The sequence below is a fragment of the Hemibagrus wyckioides genome, linkage group LG11, assembly GCF_019097595.1.
Source record: "Hemibagrus wyckioides isolate EC202008001 linkage group LG11, SWU_Hwy_1.0, whole genome shotgun sequence".
Lineage (NCBI taxonomy): Eukaryota > Metazoa > Chordata > Actinopteri > Siluriformes > Bagridae > Hemibagrus > Hemibagrus wyckioides.
The window spans coordinates 3,668,423-3,690,865 of NC_080720.1; the positions used below are offsets into that span (position 1 = coordinate 3,668,423).

General features: G+C 43.2%; 2 protein-coding genes across 3 annotated transcripts in view; one reads left to right on the top strand and one right to left on the bottom strand.

Moving 5' to 3' along the window:
• slc4a8 (solute carrier family 4 member 8) overlaps positions 1–1,733 on the bottom strand; it is a 40,030-nt gene extending 38,297 nt beyond the window's left edge. For both annotated transcript variants that reach the window (XM_058402494.1, XM_058402493.1), the window contains exon 1: positions 1,411–1,733. In XM_058402494.1, coding sequence (XP_058258477.1) covers positions 1,411–1,455 — 45 coding nt within the window. In that variant the 5' untranslated portion in view covers positions 1,456–1,733. The remainder of the gene's footprint in view (positions 1–1,410) is intronic.
• A 3,004-nt stretch (positions 1,734–4,737) lies between these two features.
• On the top strand, positions 4,738–21,415 carry ttll3 (tubulin tyrosine ligase-like family, member 3). The gene is made up of 13 exons (XM_058402467.1): positions 4,738–4,838; positions 7,258–7,314; positions 8,330–8,433; positions 9,101–9,257; positions 9,489–9,544; positions 11,400–11,528; positions 11,613–11,727; positions 11,806–11,919; positions 13,428–13,620; positions 13,994–14,142; positions 14,464–14,707; positions 15,843–16,278; positions 20,774–21,415. Exons 1-13 carry the CDS (start codon positions 4,832–4,834, stop codon positions 21,413–21,415), a joined length of 2,403 nt encoding a protein of 800 aa, XP_058258450.1. The 5' UTR covers positions 4,738–4,831.
• Positions 21,416–22,443: the final 1,028 nt, after the last annotated feature.

Here is a 22,443-nt window from a genome sequence, read left to right on the forward strand (position 1 = left end):
AGCAATAAAACTCAGCGTAAGGAATAAAGCACTCTGTCATTGCTGTTAAAAAATCAATTCCACGGTGGTGTGATGAAGGATGATGGAGTTACTGTTACTGCTTTATAGTGGATTCTTTTCCCATAACAGCTCATCTCTCTGTGTTTATTCCTCTTATACACCAGAATGGCTTTCATATATCATATTTATTGTTAAATTTAATGCTCAAGCCATGAAACTGGTTCTTGTTTATTTTTTTTAGCAGCTATAAATAATGAAAGCCACATTTTGGACATTCCCTCACATCCCTCAGAGTTCAGGTGCCTGTCTGCGTGGAGTTCCTTCATACGTTCTCCTCGTGTCGTCCTTCAGTTTCTTCCTAAAAACATGCCATGAGGTGGATTAGCCAGACTAAACTGCACCTGAGTGACCCTGGGATGGTCTCATCCAGGATCTCACCCTCTGTGTATCCAGGATAAGGCTCCTGTGACCCTGACCAGGATAAATGAACTGAATGAGGACATTCAGGGCTGTTTATTTACATATATAATGCTGTAGCTGTGACCTGAAATATATATAAACCGGGTATATGTAGTATATCGGATTCCTGCGTTTCCGGGACGCCTTGTTAACGCACACGAACACATCTAGAGCAGCGTCCAAAAATGTCCATCATCGCTTCAAGGTCATCTGAGGGGAACTGACCCTCACATCTGCGCCGAGGTTCAACGCGCATACCTGTTCAATCATTTCCAAATCCTAGCAGTGAGCTCCATTCTTTATTTATTCTTTAAATGCATTCACATAATCTTCAACATCATGTCTCTGTTGCTAAGAAACGCGCAAAAAAGGGAAAAAAATTACTCATACACATGCCCTTGTCATTCACGCGCTCTCTAACAAATTCATGTTAATGCAGGAGAGATGAGTGGAGGGTGCGCGCGCATCCTGCCGCACACACGTGCGCTCATAAAAACAACAGCATTGCGTGCGTGTGTGTGTGTTAATTATCCGTACCATTAACACCCTAATGAAAAGCACACAATCGACACACACACACACACACACATCTTGTGTTTATTAATGAGACATGAAATCTCTCATCAGCTCTGGAATAAAATGCGGAGAGGAGGGGAGAGGACGGGCGCTCGGCGTATTGATCCGGTCCGCTCGCGCTAAAGAAGGTGCCCGGATGTGCAGATGTGATGCTTGTTTTTTTTTTTATTTCATTCATTTTAGGAGTAGGATACATCTGTGGATGCAAATGTTTTTTTTAAAGCCAACACTTGTATGTGGGATGAATATAACCATCTGAACACACACACACACACTTCCCCCTCAGGATTTAAATAACATCTGTTTAGTAAGTGTCCCATTCCCAAAGGATGAGGAACTCAGTGAAATAGAGATAAAGGCAGGGTGTTTGCATACCTGGTAGCTCAGCATGCTCTCCTGGTCGCTGTTTTCTGCAGGCATTTTAAATTCCAGAGGCGAGGCAGCTCTAGCGGACGGGATGCAGCACGCAAAGTCTTCCTATCAGTTCCCTGGATGGAAGAAGAGCAGCTCATCCAGGACAGCCATCATGGGGAAAAAAACAAATAAAAACAAAAAACCCTACCGAAGCTGCAAGGATCAGTTTTTAAAAAAATGAAAATAATAACACAAAGGTGTTTATTCCTGCCCGAAGTGCTCGTTTCTGGCTCCAGAGCTGGCAGCGCGCGCTCACATCCCTGCGATCCGCTTGGCAGGAGTTGTTAGCTACGTGTGACGTCATTAATTCCGCCCAGCCAATCAAGTCGCTCAGAACTAAATGCCTTTGATGACAGGACACTACAGGTAGAAAGGAGAATATGATCTGTGTCAATGAAAAGGTGCTTTATTCAAAGACCTGTGAAGTCACGAGAAATTACAATCATCACGAGGTCTGTAATGCGCGCGTGCCCTTAGCATGGATATTAGTTCATGTTGTTTGTTAAATGTTAAAAAGCACAAATATTCCAGTAATTAAAATCTGACCGACATTTTACAGTCACCACAAAAAGTGTTTAAATGTATTTGGATGCTCAGTGCAGGTCTCATGTCAGTGCATGTCTCGTACCTATACACAGAGGACAGGATTTGAATAGGAAAATGTGCAGGGCTGGGTATTTGTATATGTGTGTGCATGTGTGTGAGCTTCCAGAGGTAATAAACCAACCTTCAGTGATTTGTACACGAGTTTCTGCTCTGAACCAGTGTTTCATTATAGTGTTTCATTATTATGTGTAGTAGTAGTAGGAGTAGTAGTTTTATTCATTCATGACTGTCTTAAATTGATCTTCAAACTCTAAATTAAACCAAGTTGAAATTGTTAAATTTCTAAATTGTGTAAATTGAATATATTTACTCTAGTTATTAATAATTGTCAGTAAAGCTTTAGTGAACATCAGTGATCAGCTTTGAAACATCACCGCTACTCACTGGCGCCATCTAGTGCCAACTTAACACCAGTTCTTTATTTGTGTTCATCACAGATTTACGCCTCTGTTATTATAGATCATTGAATCTGACATTTTAACCATGCTTTCTAATACATATATATTTGTATATATAGATTATATCATTTATTTTCATTTATATTTTTATATTTTTTTCTGTATAAATATTACACTCTGGACTGAACTGTATACCACACACATACACACACACTCTCTCTCTCTCTCTCTCTCTCTCTCTCTCTCCCTCTCTCGCCTGTGTGGACACACACATAATTTATATTGTTCATTACTTATTGCACTACCTCAACCTGTCATCTGCTGCTATAGTTATATTTATGTTTATTTCTATTTGCACTACCTCACCTGCTGCTGTTGTATTTTTTGCACAATATTTTTTACATAATTTCATTTTATCTTGTTTTATTTCACTTACATTCCATTACACATGTTCTTTTCTTTCTTTTTCGGCGCTAAGTGTCCTGTGTTTTTGTGTTGTCTTTCTTGTATTTATTTATTTATTTATTTTTCTTTGCGCTGTCTTGTCTATGCTCTGTTTGCACCCAGCTCCACACTCTGCACTTTATGTGGCTAAGACAAACTTCTGTCCTAGCTTGAACTCTATGTTGTATGTTTCTGTATCACCAGGTCCTGGAGAAAGGGTATTTCATTTCACTATGTACTGCGTCAGCTATATGTGGTTGAAATGACAATAAAGCTTCTTTAACTTGAACTTGAACTTGAATATGCATAGTGTTTCTGAAAGGTTTAAAATGCTAGGCTTACTGGAATAAAATTATTTTAATTTATTAGTGCCTGAAGTCAACACTGGTCTAATAGAAATACTAAATATTTTATCTATAACCCGATTAATATTTATCTTTTTTAAGTCTGTCACCCAAATTTATGAAGAAAATATTAATTTAGTTGAAAAGGACCGCTGATATGATTTAAGTAGTGTGTTATTCTCTTCACTGGAAAATAGCAGAAATAACATCTGGAAACTTAAACATGTGTCTGTTTACTTACATAGATTTATAAACAAACAGGTATATAGAATAAATCACAAAGCATTCATATTATCACTCATTTATATCGTTGACCTTATCACCACACAATCTAGTATTTTATTTTAAATAATACTAATACTACTACTACTACGAATAATAATAATAAATAATAATAATTGTATATATACAATATATATTGTGTATTTCGGCATTGTTTTACAATGTAGAAAGGAATAAACATCAGGAAAGACCGTGGAATTAGAAGATGTGTCCAAACTTTTGACTGGTAGTATATATATATATATATATATATATATATATAGAGAGAGAGAGAGAGAGAGAGAGAGAGAATTATTATTATTATTATTATTATTATTATTATTATTATTATTATTATTATAAATATAATAATAATAATAATAATAATAAAGCAAAACAGTCGTTTGAAACTGTTTTAGGCATTTAAATTTGTCCCTCTTTTAGCAAAAAAAATTGCTATTTAGTCTTTTAGATAAAGTCAAGGAAATATAAACATAATGAATCGAGTAAAGGATTCAAATCATTATAGTGTGCCGAATTAAAAGAATCAAATCACTAATAAGAATCACTTTGCACTATAGCATACTGCTATGAAATAAAGACTTTATACTCATATAAATGGTTCATAACAGTTAAAGGGCAAAAAAAATGCAAACTTGTACTACAGCCCTAACCGATAATTACGTAAATGATTCTAAACTTTACAGTTGATTCAACTGAATCAAATCAGTTGTCTCAATTGAACCAATTGAATCGAATCAGTATTCAAAATCATGAGGACTTCATCCGAAATGACTCAGTGCTCCAGATTTTGCTTGCGCTACCTTTTACACACTGTATATTTTGCTATAAAATATACTAAACACACAAAGAAAGTGCGATTGTGTCCAATAAACATAAAAGAATCGTTCAGAAAATGATTCAAATTACTTCGGTGCGCTGCACTAAATGAACCAATTAACTTAAGGATCAGTAGAGGCTGAATCCGACATTTAAATAATTGCTTTCACTCAGTGTATAGTGCACTTACGCGTAGTAACAGGTGTAAAGGTGTATTATTATTATTATTATTATTATTATTATTATAGACAGCTGGTTTATATATTTATTGTTGTTTTGTCATTGGTAAAAAAAATAAAAATAAATAAATAAAGAACAAGCGCGAGTCATTTTTGCGACGGTTAAATCGAGTGGCGTCCCCGTTGCTGGGAAACCGTTGCTATGGGAGCTCTCGACAACCTAGTGCGAACCAAGGAGCAGGCAGGGGTGCAGGAGCGGATCTCGGAGTGAGAGGGGTCATTACGACGGAAACCAGAAGAGGAGCTGGGAATGAAAAGTGAGTAAGATTCTCTCTCTCTCTCTCTCTCTCTCTCTCTCTCTTTCTGTTTAAACTGCAGATTAAAGGAAACACGTGATCTTTTTTTTTTTAAATATAGAAATGACCATTAATCGCCTGTGACTGTGATCGTTTCTATGTCAGATCTGAGAAGTCAGTGGACAATCGGAGATGTTTTGTCTTGCAGATTCAGGCAAAACATCTCACCACAGCTTTTTGCATTGAATGACATTGAATGATTTCTGGTGTGTTGATGCACCCAGAGCCTCAGACATGCCGTGTCTCATTCCCCTGATCCCCTGTTCCGCACTCATCGTGCTGCCATTGTGTGAGATTCGCCTTATTGTCATGCCTGTCTCAGGTTACACCCAATCACAGGTACAGGTGTGAATGGAGTCAGGTGTGTTTTGGAAACTTGCTGTGATCTCATTCCTCATTCCAGACCTCTTCACCAAGCACTTAAATGAGAGTGTTTTTTTGTTTTTTTTTAAAGTCATTTGACTTTTTTTCTTGACGTCCTTCTCACAGGTTTTTACTCTGTATAAGGGCTTCTGATAAATGGAAATGTAAACCAATTTGGATGGAGATCAGACATGACCACATAACATTCGGAGTGTGTCTGGATGCAAATTAAATGACATCTGGATCTGTTTAGTGCTTCAAATATCTGTATCTGTATTCAAATTGCAGTTTGGAATATGGATGTGATGATCAGGCGTCCACATACTTTTGACCATGTAGTGTGTCTTATACATCCTTTCTCATGACTAATCACACAGAAATAATTTATGTAGATTTTCTTTATACTGTATGTTTGTCAATATTCAGAGACTAGCCATAGAAACTTTGCTCAGACCTTATAAAAACTATATCGCTGAAACAAATCACTGAAATCCTGATGAGGCAGTTATTCTCAGAATGAATGAATGGGTGCGTGTATGCTCATGTTAATGAATGTTGTCTTTATATCTGATCGCTGTCTCGCACTGAGATGAAAGTAAAAACCTCCTGTTCACTTGACTGGTCCATACATTATACATGTCCATATGTCCATCCATCCATTACTTTATCTATCCATCCAGCCATCCATCCATCCACCCATCCGCTACCCTGCTTATCCTGCTTGGTCGTGGGAAACCTGGAGCCTATTCCAGCAGACTCAGGGCACAAGAGAGGGTATATCCTGGACAGGATGCCAGTGTATCGCAGAGCATCATCATACATGTAATAAACAATATTTAGTTTTGTTGTCATGGACTCCACTAGATACCTGAATTGAGATCTGGGGAATTTGGAAGCCAAGTCAACACCTCAACCTAATTGTTGTGCTCATCAAACCATTCCTGAACCATTTTTTGCTTTGTGGCACAGCGCATTAGCCTTCTGAAAGAGGCCACAGCCATCAGGGAATATAGTTTCCATGAAAGAGTGTACATGGTCTGTAACAATGCTTAGGTAGGTGGTACGTGTCAAAGTAACATCAACATGGATTGCAGGACCCAAGGTTTCCCAGCAGAACATTGCCCAAAGCATGACACTGCCTCCACCGGCTTGCCTTTTTCCCATATTGCATCCTGGTGCCATGTGTTCCCCAGGTAAGCCACGCACACACACCCGGCTATCCACGTGATGTAAAAGAAAACATGATTCATCAGACCAGGCCACCTTCTTCCATTGCTCCGTGGTCCGATTCTGATGCTCACATGCACATTGTTGGCGTTTTCGGTGGTGCACAGGGGTCAGCATGGGCCCTGACTGATCTGTGGCTATGCAACCCCATACGCAACAAACTCCGATGCACTGTGTATTCTGACCCCTTTCTATCAGAACCAGCATTAACTTCTTCAGCAATCTGAGCAACAGTAGCTCATCTGTTGGATCGGATCACACGGGCCAGCCTTCCCTCCCAACGTGCATCAATGAACCTTGACCGCCCATGACCCTGTCGCCGGTTCACCACTGTTCTTTGCTTGGACCACTTTTGATAGATACTGACCACTGCAGACCGGAAACACCCCACAAGAGCTGCAGTTTTGGAGATGCTCTGATCCAGGGGTCTAGCCATCACAATTTGGCCCTTCGTCAAACTCGCTCAAATCCTTACGCTTGTCCATTTTTTCTGCTTCTAACATCAGCTTTGAGGACAAAATGTTCACTTGCTGCCTAATATATCTTATGCTTGTGCTTTGCTGAGTCCTTGTCTTTTGTTACCTGGTTTTTGCCTCCTGGTTTCTGCGGTTTGTTTTGTGTTTGTTTGTTTTATTTTATATTACAGTCGCCTAGTTTTCCCTAGTGTTTCCATGTGTCTGTAGTTTTGTATTTTATTAACAAATCCCTGCATTTGGGTCTGGATTTTTGTCAATGCAGGCAGCCTCTCCTGAAAGTTTGTACTCTGACACGCTGATGTTTGTTTCTGCAGAACTGAAGTCTGATGCAGACGACCCTCAGCACTCCAGCATGCATCAGCATACACCAGGTGATACACACACATACACACACACGCAACTGCAAGCACACTGTACACGCTACATGCAGTATGGTCAGATGGAGACTCAGGATGAATAGGAGAATATTGGGAATCAGGAGGCTGATAGTGGTCACAGGGATTCACATGGGGACAGGCGTCAGGTTGAGTGGCTTGAGACTTGGTGGAAGAAGGCATAGACATAGTTTGAGTAAAGGCATCATGGGTGAGCAGGAAGGAATGGATGTTCAGGAAGAGTAGGGCTGCAGAGATGTTCCAGGAAACGGGAGAACTCAATTGCCAGGTAGGAGAGTTGGAAATGACGGTATACGTGCAAGCTGTTTAATGGAACACTTATGGGAAGAGGCCCAAAGGACTGAGCTAGACATGAGACACAAAAATGAAATTACTTAGTATTAATGGAACCTGTGTGCACATGCATGGCAACGGCCAGTCTGAGTAACTGCAGACTAGAACCAGAAAAATAACCACAAGAGAATGTGTGTGTGTGTGTTCTTGTGTATACTTATGTATTCATGTATGCATGTGTGTGTTTATGTATGCATGTGTGTATGTATATGTATGTATGTATGTATGTATGTATGTATGTGTATGTATGCGTGTACGTGTGTATGTGTGTGTATGTATGTATGCATGTATGTGTGTGTGTATGTATATATGTGTGTGTGTGTGTGTATGTGTATGCGTGTACGTGTGTATGTGTGTGTATGTATGTATGCATGTATGTGTATGTGTATGTATATATGTGTGTGTGTGTGTGTGTGTGTGTGTATGTGTATGTGTATGCGTGTACGTGTGTATGTGTATGTATGTATGTGTGTGTATGTATGTATGCATGCATGTGTGTGTGTGTGTGTGTGTATGTATGTATGTATGTATGTGTGTGTGTGTGTGTGTATGTGTGTGTATATGCATGCTTGTGTGTGTATGTATGGATTTATGTATGTGTGTCTGTGTGTATATGTATGCATCTATTTATGTATGCATGTGTGTGTGTGTGAAACAGGGTCCCCTCAGCAGGCCAGGGTCCGTGGCAGTCGTGTCAGTTTCCCTGTGATACACATTGACAGACTGAGAGCAGCCAAAGCTCTAGTGGCCAAGGCTGTAAAGGTCAGTGCCTTCTGTTTATAATTAGATCCTCGCTGTGTTCCTGTTGAAATCCTATTCCCTGGATGAGTTTTAAATTAACCAGCTAATGTGAATTATCCTCAAAGTTTATGTATCTAATCACCACTAAAACATGTGTAAAGTTTTTATTTTAATACTAAACTGTGCTGTTTTCTGGAATCTGATTGGTCAGAAGGTGTTGATTCATTATGTAATATTAACAAGCTTGTTCATTTGTAGTTTCTATAGTAACAGCTCATTCACATGGACGAGGACGGTGGATGCGCCACAGAAACCTATTAATTATTGATATAGTGACGTTTCCTGTAAGGAGATTTTTATTTAACTTTTATGGAAGGAGTCTCCAGTGTAGTAGCAGTTTCTCAGTAACACGACAAACTGCGATTTTTTGTCTGATTGACTTCAAGGGAGAGCAAAAAAAGAGACTAGAGAACTTGTAGACAGGAAGCATCACATCAGCTAGCATATTGTGGATTATTTTCCTAAAGAAGCACGCTTGAGATAGTAGGTGAATTGCAGTCTAGCTCTGGTCCCGCTTGTCTATATATTTGTGTATAAAATATCAGAGAAACGATTGATAGAAAGATAAATAGCATGTTATGGCGTATGACGAGAGTGTAAAGTGTCATGCTTCGTTACACTGACACAGGAAAAGAAGGTGTTCTCGATTCAGGGGCCATACCCTGTGATTCGTGCAGCTCTCAGGGCCAGAGGCTGGGTGGAGCGTCGACTGCCTCGCCACTCTACACAGGCTCATCGCCATGGCAACCACGATGCTGAGGAGACCGACAGCAGCAACGACGACGGTAACGGATTATACAGTTAGATAAATCTGTAACTGTCCTGTAGAGCATGTGCGCTGTGATATTATGCAGGATGAACTTTGTAATTAATTCATGACTCGTTGTAATGATGCTTTAAGTCTGTGAACTTGACACTGCACACTTCAGCTAAGCTATCAGAGACGCAGATCAGTCTCAGCCTCCCTGGAGAGAATATGTCATTGCTGCGTCTTCTTTATCTCTGTTCTCGTACAGACCGGGGACAGGAAGGAGACAAGGAGGATGATGCTGATGACATGTACAACCTCATGGTGAGCTTCGGAGGATTCGTTAACACCCTACTCAGAGGATTTAAGCTCTTAATCACCCAACACTTCATTTACCTCACCTTAACTAACTACTCCTTTATCCACCATGTTACTAGCTGAATTTAATATCTTACAGTATCAAAAGTTTACACATATCACCATTAGCATATTTTGACACACCAGAATATGTCCAGATACAAGATAATCCTGAGAATCAGTGCATACAAGACATGAAAGGTAGCTAATAAATACTTAACACTGTGGACACTAATGCTAGCAATGGCAGATTCTAGCTAAATCTAGTTACCAAGCTATTAATAAGCTAGTCATTTATATTACATGTACATTTAAGCCGTTTGGCAGATGCCTTTATCCAGAGCAATGTACAAAAATTGCTGTAAAATCTCTATCAATGAATACATCATTACTGGTTCACTAGGTCACAGACTAAGGATACCATCAGCCTAAAATTCTGTTGGGAATAGTTATAGCACTTTTTTAATACATAAAACAAACTGGGAAAAAATAAGCGCTAGTTTAAGTGTTTTGGCAAGAGATGAGTCTTCAGCGTTTTAAGATGGCCAGTGCCTCAGCTGTTCGGACATCTAGGGGACGTTCATTCCACCACCTTTGTGCCAGAACAGAGAAGAGTCTTGATGTATATCTACCTCTTACCCTGAGAAATGGTGGGACAAGTCGAGCAGTGCTAGTAGATCTGAGGGAGCGAGGTGTAGTATGAAGAGTAATAAGAGCTTTGATGTAAGAGGGTGCTGGTCCATTCTTGGCATTGTAGGCAAGCATTAGCGTTTTGAATCATGCATCAAGTGGACGCCAGTGGAGGGAACACAGCAGTGGGGTGGTGTGGGAGAACTTAGGCAGGTTAAAAACAAGTCATTCAGCTGCATTTTGGATAAATTGCGTTCAGAGGTAGACCTGCCAGTTGAGAGCTGCAGTAGTCCAGTCTCAAATTGACCAGAGACTGAGCAGCCTGTGTGGATAAAAATGACTGAATCCTTCTGATGTTGTACAGAAGAAACTGACAAGAACGTGTCACATTAGCAACATGGGAGGGGACTCCTGTGGAGAGTCTGCGTGGAGCGGATATAGATCCCTTACATCACTATATGAGTGACCTTCCAGGTAAGAAGCAAACCATTCCCATGCTGCTCCATGAATCCCAAGACTCCTGAGGGTGGACAAGATAGTCTTGTGGTTGACTGTGTCAAAGGTTAAGGAAGATGAGGACAGATGAAGCTTGGCTGGTCTGGCAGCATTTAGTTTCTCACTGATGGCCAGAAGGCCAGACTCTGTGGAATGTGTTGCTTTGAAGTCAGACAGGTTGGGATCTTGGAGGTTGGTCTGCAAGAGATTGATTGTTTATAATCAACCATCTAATGTAATCAAGAATTTTAGTGATATTGGTCTGTAGTTGCTGATGTCTGAGGGATCCAGAGGAGGTTTCTCTTCAGGATGGGAACAACCCTTGTTAGTCAGGTTTAGTATCACGGTTTAGCTAGTAAATAATATTTAATATTGCATTAGCTTAGATAATCAGACAGCACTAGCTTAGCACTAGCATTCTGGTGCTTTAGTGAAAAGCTCAATCATATTCCGAAGCTTCACTTCAGTAGTGAAAAACAGCAACATCATCACACTTAACCTCATTCTAAGTGAGTTTAAAGTAAACAACTTCTTCTTGTATTACGTATCTGAAATAATCACAAACATAACACAGCACTAGCAGGTCACATGGCCACATCCACATCACATGCTTAACGAGCACCTCATTAGCACCCCTTTTCAAGTGTACCATGTTCTTTGTCCTAGTCTGTATGTTTTCTTCTCGTATCTTCCGTAGTCTCGTCTAGTACACAATGAAATGACGTATTTCTACTGGACTACGAAGAGAGATGCAGTCGACTATCAGTCTTTACAAAAAGACCAGATGACCAATCACTATGCAAAAGCAGGATCCTTCACCACCAAGGTCTCTGTCTAACTCTCCTCCAGCCATAAAGTTCTCAATTTCTAGATCTCATATCATCAGTCAGATTCTATTTCTCTGTCTCAGGTGGGCTTGTGCATGAGTTTGAGGAATCTGCAGTGGTTCGACTCGACGGATCCTGACACTTTCTTCCCACGCTGCTATAGACTGGGAGCGGAGGACGAAAAGCAAGCATTCACCGGTCAGCACCTCTGTTAACGCACATGCAGATTCATAGAGGGTCGGTGCTGGTCTATAAGCTCTGTCTCGCCCCCTACAGATGACTTTAGACATACTGCGTGTATGAGCCTGCTCCGGTATGTTGTAGAGAGAGCTGGAGGGAGTGCGGAGAAGGACAGAACAGGCGAAATCTATCATGTTAAACAGCCTCAGGGTAAGACACGTGCTAACAAAACGACATTCAATTTATTTCAATTCTAGAGCAATTCCCAAAAAACAGAGTTTCCTCCTGTTTTTTTGTGTCCATGTTGATGATTGAACATTTTTGTCATGTCTCACTCCACAGTGGTGGTTAATATGAAGCTCATATGAAAGTAGACACTCAGGACTTGAAGAATTTATAGTGTTTCAGAAGGATTTCTGTTTTTCCCTAGGCTTTTTACCTAGGGGGCGATATATTCATTGAAAATGTCCAAAAGTTATTTTTTCTACACAAATGTGAAAAATCTTCAAAGTAAATGCTGATATCAAACCCATTTCTGCTCTCTAAGATGCAAGTGCGCTGTTTAAATTCAGGATTTTTTGTAAATAATTAGGTTAAAATTTGGTTTTAAGTAGGATGTAGGAAAGTTCACACTCAAGCCTGCATGTATTACTGTTTACTGCTGACAGAATGAATAATGTCTTCACAGCTGCTGCTATTCGTGGCACAAACATCTGTGCCGCAAGTCTTACTGACTAATTCAGGAAATTAGGAATTAATGTCTGGAACTAAATAACATGGGTTTCACATTAGGAGAAAAAAAAGAACCAAACCAGCATTAACAGATCATTTCACTTCTAATTTGCAGAAAAACTTTTCCATGTTGTTTGCCTTCTCGCCTCTTTGTTGTGTTATATCCTAAAGAACTCCAACTCCATTCTAGGTCTGCAGAAGGGCTTTTCACACTTAAAATAGTTCCCTCTGGAATCCTGGGTTTGTGTAGTTGGAGGTTTCACACTGCTCCTACTTTCCCCAGGGTTAACACTGACTTTTTTTGTCGTCTAGTCGACCAGACATTTGTTCGCAGATGTCTGACTTTCGCTAATTTTTCAGTGTGACATATTTCCCCCTCGCTACGGTGCGCACTTCAGTGATGTTCAGTGTTTTGCCGCCTGACTCTATCTACCGAGCCGTTTTTACGTGTTAAGTGGCTATGTCCTGGTTTTCACCTGATATGAGCCACAGAGGCGCTGTTCAGGTTCTGATCGGGTTTCTGTCGCTAAGCAACTAGCCGTAACATTCTAGCAGCACATGGTTTCACACTGTACACGTTTATCACTGTGATGTGGAGTTAGCACTGTCAACACTGCTGTGCTGATCCTGCTTCAGAGCAGAGTTTCATAACCTTGGGGCAAAAACACCTGTGGGGTGGTGGTAGCTCAAGTGGTAAAGGCTCTGGGTTGTTGACCAGAAGATCAGGGTTCAAGCCCCAACACCACCACCAAACTGCCACCGTTGGCAAGGCCCTTAACCCCACCGGCTCCAGGGGCACTGTATCATAGCTGACCCTGCATTCTGACCCTGTGATATGTGAAGAAAGAATTTCACTGTGCAGTAATGTATATAGGACATCTTCCAAATTACACTTTCCTCTACCTGGGGGTAAAAACAGGGTTTAGAATGACAAGAACCCAGGGTCCTGAGCATCCTGTCCCAATTCTCTTCGTCCCTGTGTGCAGGTGTGGACAAGCAACATAAACCGCAAGCTAAGCAGAGGATTGGAGTTGGACTGATCGAGACAGCACTGCGTGTGTGTCAGGAATATCTAAACAGCCTGGAACACTGTGACATAGACATCGCTCTGGAAGCCCCACCCACTCTCTCAGAGCAACAGTGGACAAACTTTCTCCACAGCTACTACCTGGTCATTCAGTACGTACAACATTACAGTTGATATTGTTACCAAATTACCGTGAGTAATCGTTTGGTTTAAGAAATGCTTTGTTTTATGCATAATATTACCCTTTAGTGAAGGACATACCCTCTAGATGCGGGTATGTCCACATCAGAGACATGGCGAAGTTATTACCATGGCAACCAGTAGTTTGCCATGCATAGCACAGCAACTGGAGATAAAATCACTGTATGTGTGAATGCAGCTTTACACTTCTTCCTCTCATACTAGTTAATGAGGAATTTAGCGACTAACTCACTCCATTACGCTTACATCAACACGAGGAAGCAATAAATTGACTAAATCCAATCACTGAGCTCTATTTTCTCTTTTTTCTGTGTATTGCTACAGTGATGGTGTGATGTTAGAGGGATGTATGGAGAATGCAGAGTGCTGTCAGTCCATGCTAGCCCGAATGCAAAAGGTCTGTTCACAGCTGGAGACTGATGGAGTAAATAACATCTGGATCATTAAACCAGGAGCTAAATCAAGAGGCAGGGGTGAGAAAAGTGTGTGTGTGTGTGTGTGTGCGTTCTGTTATATAATGTGTGTATTGTGTGTATTTATGTTCAATATTTGTGTTAGTTATTGTGTGTACTGTTTATATAAATATTTCAGTTACTGTATATGTGTATTTTTTTGTATATTTGTGTTTTTATCTTATTTTATTGTATATGTGTGTGTTTGTGTTAGTTATGTTTTTTGTGTTAGTTATTGTGTGTATTGTGTATGTATTTTTATTTATTGTGTGTATTTATGTTAGTTATCAGTTATTGGTCATTACAGTTGAGTGTGTGTGTGTGCATGTGTGTGTGTTGCAGGTATAGTGTGTATGAACAGACTGGACGAGATCCTGGCTTTAGTGGACAGTGACGCGGCTCTGGTTAAAGACAGTAAGTGGGTGGTGCAGAAGTACGTGGAGCGCCCCCTGTTGATCCACGGCACTAAGTTCGACCTGCGCCAGTGGTTCCTAGTGACCGACTGGAACCCGCTGACCGTGTGGTTCTACCGTGAGTGTTACCTGCGCTTCTCCACCCAGCTCTACTCCACACACAGACTAGACAGGTGAGAGACAGACGCACAAACAGCATGCAGTGTGTACAGCATTATACTGAAGCACAAAACTACACAACAACACTAATACACAATAACAGCTTTTAGTTTTATTTAGCTTTATTTTTTTTCTTATTTAAGTAGCGTTTAAAAAAAATTCACATATCCAGACTTTTCTTATATAATGTAACGTCGCGAGTGCCTGCTTAGGCAAATCTGCGGTTACTGGCGTGCCTCTTTATAGTGCTCAGCCCAGCACAGGCAATTAGGGCTGATGCACGGCACCTGTGCACGCTGTTATATAAGCCTCAGGTTTTCACTCACTCGGCGTGCGGACATAGAATCTGTGTCAGGTATCGGAGGCAATAGGCGCCGAGAGGTAATTTGGCAATTAGAGTTACACTCCTCTAAAGTCGTTGCTAGCGATATTTAATAATCTAAAGAACATATAGAAAGTTATTTACTGGTGTGGCAGGATGAGAATCAGCCCACTGCCACAAGCCAGACCCCTACTCGGTGAGGGAACTGCTTCAACGGCCAAAGCTTGCCGTGACAAGCAGGCTCTCCCCCTCACCTTGTGGAGTGTGTGTGCACTGTCTAACGCCTTCCCAACCCCAATTATATAATATATAATAAAATTTATTATTATTATTATTATTATTATTATAATAATAATAATATATTTATTATATGTTACGGGGAAGAAGGGCTCAGCACTAAGTGAGGGGGTGAGCACTGAGCTAGACCCGTTACCCAAATGGATGAAAGCAGATGGAAAATTCGATCAGGGAGCCGGGCAGAATAATGAGCAGAAATAGGCAAACAAAAATACAAACCTAAGAAACTGTCCAAAGCGGGACGCGAACCAAGAAGGTTCAACACCACACTGGACTTCCCAATGTGCTACCCGCTACGCTATCAGGCTGTTAACATTTGTGAAATTATTTGTTTCAGAAATAAATATTTAGTTTTCTTGTTGTTTCCAAGTGCAGCAGATCTGACTAGTTTCTGGAAATGAGCTCCGCCCCTTTTCCCCTAAATTATAACGGCGGACTTGTCAGCGTTGTCATAGCATTTGCGGTTTATTTCTCAGGCTACAGATGATGCTAATGTTCTAATGCTAATGTCCTTCCTTCTTGTCCCTCAGCTCCGTCCACCTCTGCAACAACTCCATTCAGAAATATTTCCAGCCGAGCGCAGGACGTGACCCAGCGCTGCCTGCTGAGAGCATGTGGTCATGTGCCGAGTTCCGCTCCTGGCTATCGGCTTCGGGACGAGGTGACCTGTGGGAGGACGTGGTGCTTCCAGGCATGAGGAGAGCCGTGATCCAGACGCTGCTGACGGCGCAGGACAGCGTGGAGCCGCGCAAGGCCAGCTTCGAGCTCTACGGAGCAGACTTTCTCCTTGGGTGTGACCTCAACCCCTGGCTGCTGGAGGTGAACGTCAGCCCCACCATGGCCTGCTCCACGGCTGTCACTGCCCGACTCTGCCCCGCCGTGCAGGAGGACACACTCCGCGTGGTGCTGGACCGACACTATGACCGCAACACCCACACCGGAGGCTTCCAGCTCATATACAAGCAGGTGAGCAGCTGGAGGTGTGATGTTATTTATTCCTCAAATGCTTTCCATGCATTCTCTATGTTCTCCATGAAGAGCATGTTCTCTATGTTCTTCATGACAAGCATGTTTTCTATGATCTCCATGAAGATCATGTTCTCTGTGTTCTCCTTGAAGAGCATGTTCTCTATGTTCTCCATGAAGAGCATGTTCTCTATGTTCTCCATGAAGAGCATGTTCTCTATGTTCTCCATGAAGAGCATGTTCTCTGTGTTCTCCATGAAGAGCATGTTCTGTATGTTCTCTATGAAGAGTGTGTTCTGTGTTCTCCTTGAAGAGCATGTCCTCTATGTTCTCTATGAAGAGCATGTTTTCTATGTTCCCCATGAAGAGCATGTTCTCCATGTTCTCCTCAAAAAGCGTGTTCTCTATGTTCCCCATGATGAGCTTGTACTCTATATTCTTCATGATGAGCATGTTTTCTATGTTCTCCTCAAAGAGCATGTTCCCTTTCGAGGCTGACGACGCTATGGGAACACTTGGTCGAGGAAGTGTGTCTGAAGCTCCGTGTGCACATATGCAAATTCATTGTCTCGGATAGGACACGTGATGGAGGAATACGTGCCAGCATGTCCATATAAGGGCATTTATGTCACATTCATTCAGCTTTTTTGTCTTCAGGAAGCACTCTGTTGTGTGAGTGTCGAGTGTCTGTTCCGAAGCAGGTATGGCTAAAAAAGAGGTGTGTGCATCCGTGTCTGTGTTTTCGTACGGAGGATGACACACATGCTCTTTGCATGGTTTGCTTGGGTTAGGAGGATGCCCGGTCGGCTCTCGAGGGATCTGGCTGCATGCATTGCGGGAGATTTCCCCCTCGCAAGCTCCAATCCCATTTGGCATTGTTTACCAGCCACACGTCTGCACCTCATGGTTCAGGCAGCTTAGATCATGGGGTTCACAGATGGAGGTAGTAGAAGAGGAACAGGAGATGGGTTCTTCCCTTTCTCTTGTCCTCTCCCCTGACTCTGATGTCCACATTTCAGCTTTGGAAGCTCGTGCTGTGATTTCTCCCAACTCGGAAGTGGATATTTCTCTGTCTGCATTGGGTTTTGAGGAATTTGACGTGGATGACGAAGGGAATTTCTCCGCCAATTTGCCACCGCAGCCATTCAAGGAGCTTCTTGACATCATCACGCATGCCATGGGGAAATTAAATTTAGATTGGCCAGAGTAGAAAGCAGACCCCACACAGACAGCTGCCTTTTTTTCCAGACCTCCATGCTGAGATATCGAGATCCTGGAAAAATCCATATACGGCGTGCATTTTTTCTACCTACCCTCTACCCCACCGCCTCTGGCATTTTGGGGGTCAGTAGGACCCACCCTTGCACCCGTTTCCTTTATACATCTATCCCCCTGGTCTGTACCTGCCAGTGTGCTGTTTCAGGACACCAGGAAGGAAGAAATGAGTCTGACACCTCTCTCAGACAACATGGCAGTGTGGAGACAGGTGTCTCTCAGTGGGTCCTAGATACCATAAAGAAAGGGTACAGGATCCAGTTTGCCACCTATCTCCCTCAATTTCAGGGAGTGCTGCCTACTATCGTCGGCGCACACCAAACTTGTTCCTCTAAGACAAACTTCTCTCCCTTCTGAGAAAAGGGGTCATAGAGCATGTTCCCCTTCCAGATCAGGATTCGGGCTTTTACGGCTGGTATTTTGTTATACCAAAGAGAGACGGGGGGCTGCATCCAGTTCTCGACCTCCAAGCTTTGAACTCTGCCCTAAAGAGGTTCAAGTTCAAGATGCTCACTACCAATCTGATTACATCACAAATGGACTGGTTCGTGACGATAGACCTCAAGGATGCCTATTTTCACATAGGCATCCAACCAGAACACAGGAAGTTCCTTAGGTTTGCTTTCGGGGGTGAAGCTTACCAGTATCAGGTTCTTCCTTTCGGTCTAGCGACGCTGTGCACCTTCACGAAGTGCATGGATGCTGCCCTAGCGCCATTGTGTCTCCAGGGCATCCATGTTCTCAATTACTTGGATGACTGGCTTATCCTGGCCCACTCCAAGGCCATGGCAGCCAGTCACCGGGATGTGGTGCTTGCCCATATGAGGTCTATAGGCCTCAGGATCAACTCAATCTCAGAGAACCAACTTCTTGGGGGTAATTTGGGATTCCACCACAATGCGGGCATGTTTATCTCCTGCTCGGGTGGCTTATATACTGTCAGCAGTAAATGCTGTTTGGCTCGACCAGAGCCACTCTGTCACCAAAGCGCAGAGTCTCCTCGGCCTCATGGTGGCAGCAGGCAACGAGATCACTTTGGGTCTGCTTCACACAGGCCATTCCAGTTCTGGCTCAGAGGTGTGGGCTTCCATCCCCACAGGAATCCCCTGGATGCAATCAGGGTTACACGCTGCGGGCTTCGTACCTTACTTACGTGGACAAGACCCCAGTTTCTGGTTTTGGGTCCCACTCAGGGGTGTGTCACCATTCACGCTGGGGTGCGGTCTTGGACGGCCACCCTGCTCAGGGTCTTTGGGAAGCCCCTCAACTCTTGTGGCACATAAATTGCCTGGAGATGAGGGCTGTGGGGTTAAGGGCCTTGCTCAAGGGCCCAACAGTGGCAACTTGGCAGTGCTGGGGCTTGAATCCCTGATCTTCCGGTCAACGACCTTGATTTTTATTTTGCTGAGAGCACCCTCAGGTGGTGGAGACCATCTGGCGGATTTATGGCCGAGCGGAAGTGGATCTGTTCGCCTCAGAGGAGTCGACACACTGTCCGCTGTGATACTCCCTTTCTCATCCAGCCCCTCTGGGCCTGGATGCTCTGGTGCAGACCTGACCGTGGCTGCGTCTGTACGCCTTTCCCCCAGTAGCTCTGCTTCCACAAGTCCTAGCCAGAGTGCGCCATGACTGGTCCACCTTATTCTAGTGGCTCCCCGCTGGCCCGCTCGAGTTTGGTTCACGGACCTTGTCTCCCTCCTAGACGGTGCTCCTTGGGAGATTCCCATTAGGAATTATCTCCTCTCTTAGGCATGTTGGGTGATTCTCCACCCCTGATGTGGAAGCTCTGGGTCTGGCCCCTGAGGGGGACCGGTTCCTAAAGGCAGGCCTCGTCAGAGGTTGTGGAGACTCTGCTGAATGCTAGGGCTCTCTCCACTAGGAAGCTGTATTCTCTTAAGTAGAGGCTTTTTAGTCTCTGGTGCGCTCGGCGCGAGCAGGACCCAGTGCAGTGCCCGATCAGTACAATGCTGGGTTTCCTACAGTCTCACCTTTCTCGGGGCCTGTCCTCCTCTACCTTAAAGGTGTACATAGCCGCCATTGCTGCATACCACACCCTTGTCCTTGTGGCCTCCCTAGGTAGGAACCCTCTGGTCTCTTGCTTTCTGCGCTGTGCCAGTGGCTGAGGCCTTCCTGCAAACCATACCTCTCCTCTTGGGACCTCACACAGAGAAGTTTCTGAGTTTAAGACAGCTCTGCTTTTAGACTTGGTCTCCCTTTGACAGGTAGGGGATCTGTAGGCTGCCTGGAGTTTGCCCCTGGCATGTCTAAGGCTATCTTGCACCCCTGGGCTGGATATGTCCCAAAGGTGCCCAAGATGGCTGGTTGTCCGGTCATCCTGCAGGCCTTCTGCCTTCCATCCCATGAGTCGGCAGAACAGGAGAGGCTGCACATGCTCTGCCCAGTGACAGCTCCAGCACGTGGCGTAAGTCCTTCTACTTGTTCGTCTGCTTTGGGAACTGGAACAAGGGTAATCCGGTCTCCAAGCAGTGCTTGGCACACTGGGTGGTAGAGGCCATTACCCAGGCCTACGAGGCACGCTGTATTGCTTTGCCTCTAGGGGTCAGAGCTCACTCCACTAGGGGTGTTGCCTCATCCAGCGCCCTGGCTAGGGGTGTTCCCCTCCAGGAGATTTGTGCTGCGGTAGACTAGTCCTCTCCACACACCTTTGTCAGGTTTTATAACCTGGACCTGGACCCAGACCCCACTCTTGGGTCTTAAGTCCTGCAGGGCTAATGGGTGTTCTGTTTCTGGTCCGCTCGTGCTCTCTCATGGCCCCTGGGACAGACATCAACCGGTGTGTGGCAGCGTGGGTATTGACATTCCCATAGTGTCAGTCATGACGCAGCGTTGAGTTCCCTCAAAAGGCAACTACAACAGGTTACATAAATAACCCGGTTCCCTGAGAAGGGAACGAGACGCTGCATTGCTGGACACACCCCAAGCGTCCTTTCACACTTCCTTCAGACAAAGGCAAGCTGAATGAATGTGACGTAGATGCCCTTATATGGACATGCTGGTGCATATTCCTCTGTCACGTGTCCTATCCGAGCCAATGAATTGGCATGTCTGCACACGGAACTTCTCAGGGAACCGGGCTTCATACGTAATCTGTTGTAGTTTTCTATGTTCTCCATGAAAAGCAGGTTCTTTATGTTCTCTTTGAAGTGCACGTTTTGTATGTTCACCTTGAAGAGTATGTTCTGTTCTCATGTTTCTCCAGGCACCAGTGGAGGTTCCTCAGTATTTAGGTGTCAGCCTTCTAGTAGAAGGAGCTCAGATCAGACATCCCCATTCATCCCACACTAAAACATTCATCCGGTCTCATTACAAATCTCTACACAAATCCAGACGTGTTCTCCAACCTCACACTCATCCTTCAGGCAAGAAGAACCAGTGTGAGGAGGAGAAAAGGACCTGGCCAATCATCTCCACACAAAGGCTCACGATGGAGAGAGCTTTTACGTTACAACCTCTGCTGGAGAAAAGACGCCAGAGACTGGTGTTACCCTCATCCTCAGGTCCTGCTGACCGTCATCACCTTCATACCTCACACACACATCATACACATGTACGCTCAGAGCCGACACACACACACACTCACACACACACACGCAGGACCCAGAGACACGTGCTCGCTCTGCACCGACTGGAACCTTCGCTGGAGATCATCAATCTCCACCCTGGAATCTCATACAAGGGATTTTACCAGCAGAACACACACACAAATACACACACTCCTCTCACACACACCGTCCAGGTGTCTTACCCTCCTAGTGTCGTACGCCTCCACCAGTTCATCTCACCACTCCACAGAAACAAAACACACACAACAACAAGAGACTGTACGAACCAACCCGAGTAATAAAGATTCATTTCAAATTAAAGCAGCGCTAATCTTTTACTCACTGAACATTTAACACACAACTCTCTTCATCCCTGTGAGCCTTATCTTTCTTTCTTTCTTTCTTTCTTTCTTTCTTTCTTTCTTTCTTTTTTCTTTCAGACTTCCTTCCTTCCACCCTTCCTTCCACCCAGACTTCCTTCCTTCCACCCACCCTTCCTTCCTTCCTTCCTTCCTTCCTTCCTTCCACCCAGACTTCCTTCCTTCCTTCCTTCCACATGTCTCCCCATGCTGGGGATATGAGGCAATGGGGGCGGGGTCGAGCTTCATCTGCAGTGAAAATAATCATAAGCTCAGAGGTCTGTCAATACTCTGCCTACCTCTGGAGTCTTCTGATCTGTACCTATCCACACCAGGTTCTACAAATGAATCTCTGAGGATTAAACCCACTCACACTGAAGACGCTGAGCTCCTACTTGTGATCTATTCTGAGCTTCTTCAACAATGAATTCTTACTATAGTTTACGGTGAATCTGTGATCTATTAGCCAGGCTAATGAAGGTTGGTGATCTATTAGGTTTGCCTGAGGGAGTTTGTTTACCTCAGAACAGGTAAAGGTCACTGTCAGGAAAGTTTTTTTGAGTTTTCTGTTCTTTATATTCCTAAACTTTATTTTTTAGAAGATAAAATAATGCAATGCAAAATATTTCACCATTTAGAGAAGTTTTAGTGGTTTTTGAGGGTTTCAACGAGGTAATTGAGAGAATAACTTCACTTAGCCTTTCTTTCTTTCTTTCTTTCTTTCTTTCTTTCTTTCTTTCTTTCTTTCTTTCTTTCTTTCTTTCTTTCTTTCTTTCCTGTTTAAGGTGTAAACCCATATTTCTATGGATTTGTTATATGCTCAGAAAATAATGAGACTGAATAAGAAATATAAATGTCTATCAGTAGGTGATTAATAATTGATTAACAATGATCAGTTTTATGCATTTAAGGAAAACACTAAATATTTATTTTCATTCCTAAAATAAATGAGCTGATTTTATTTATTT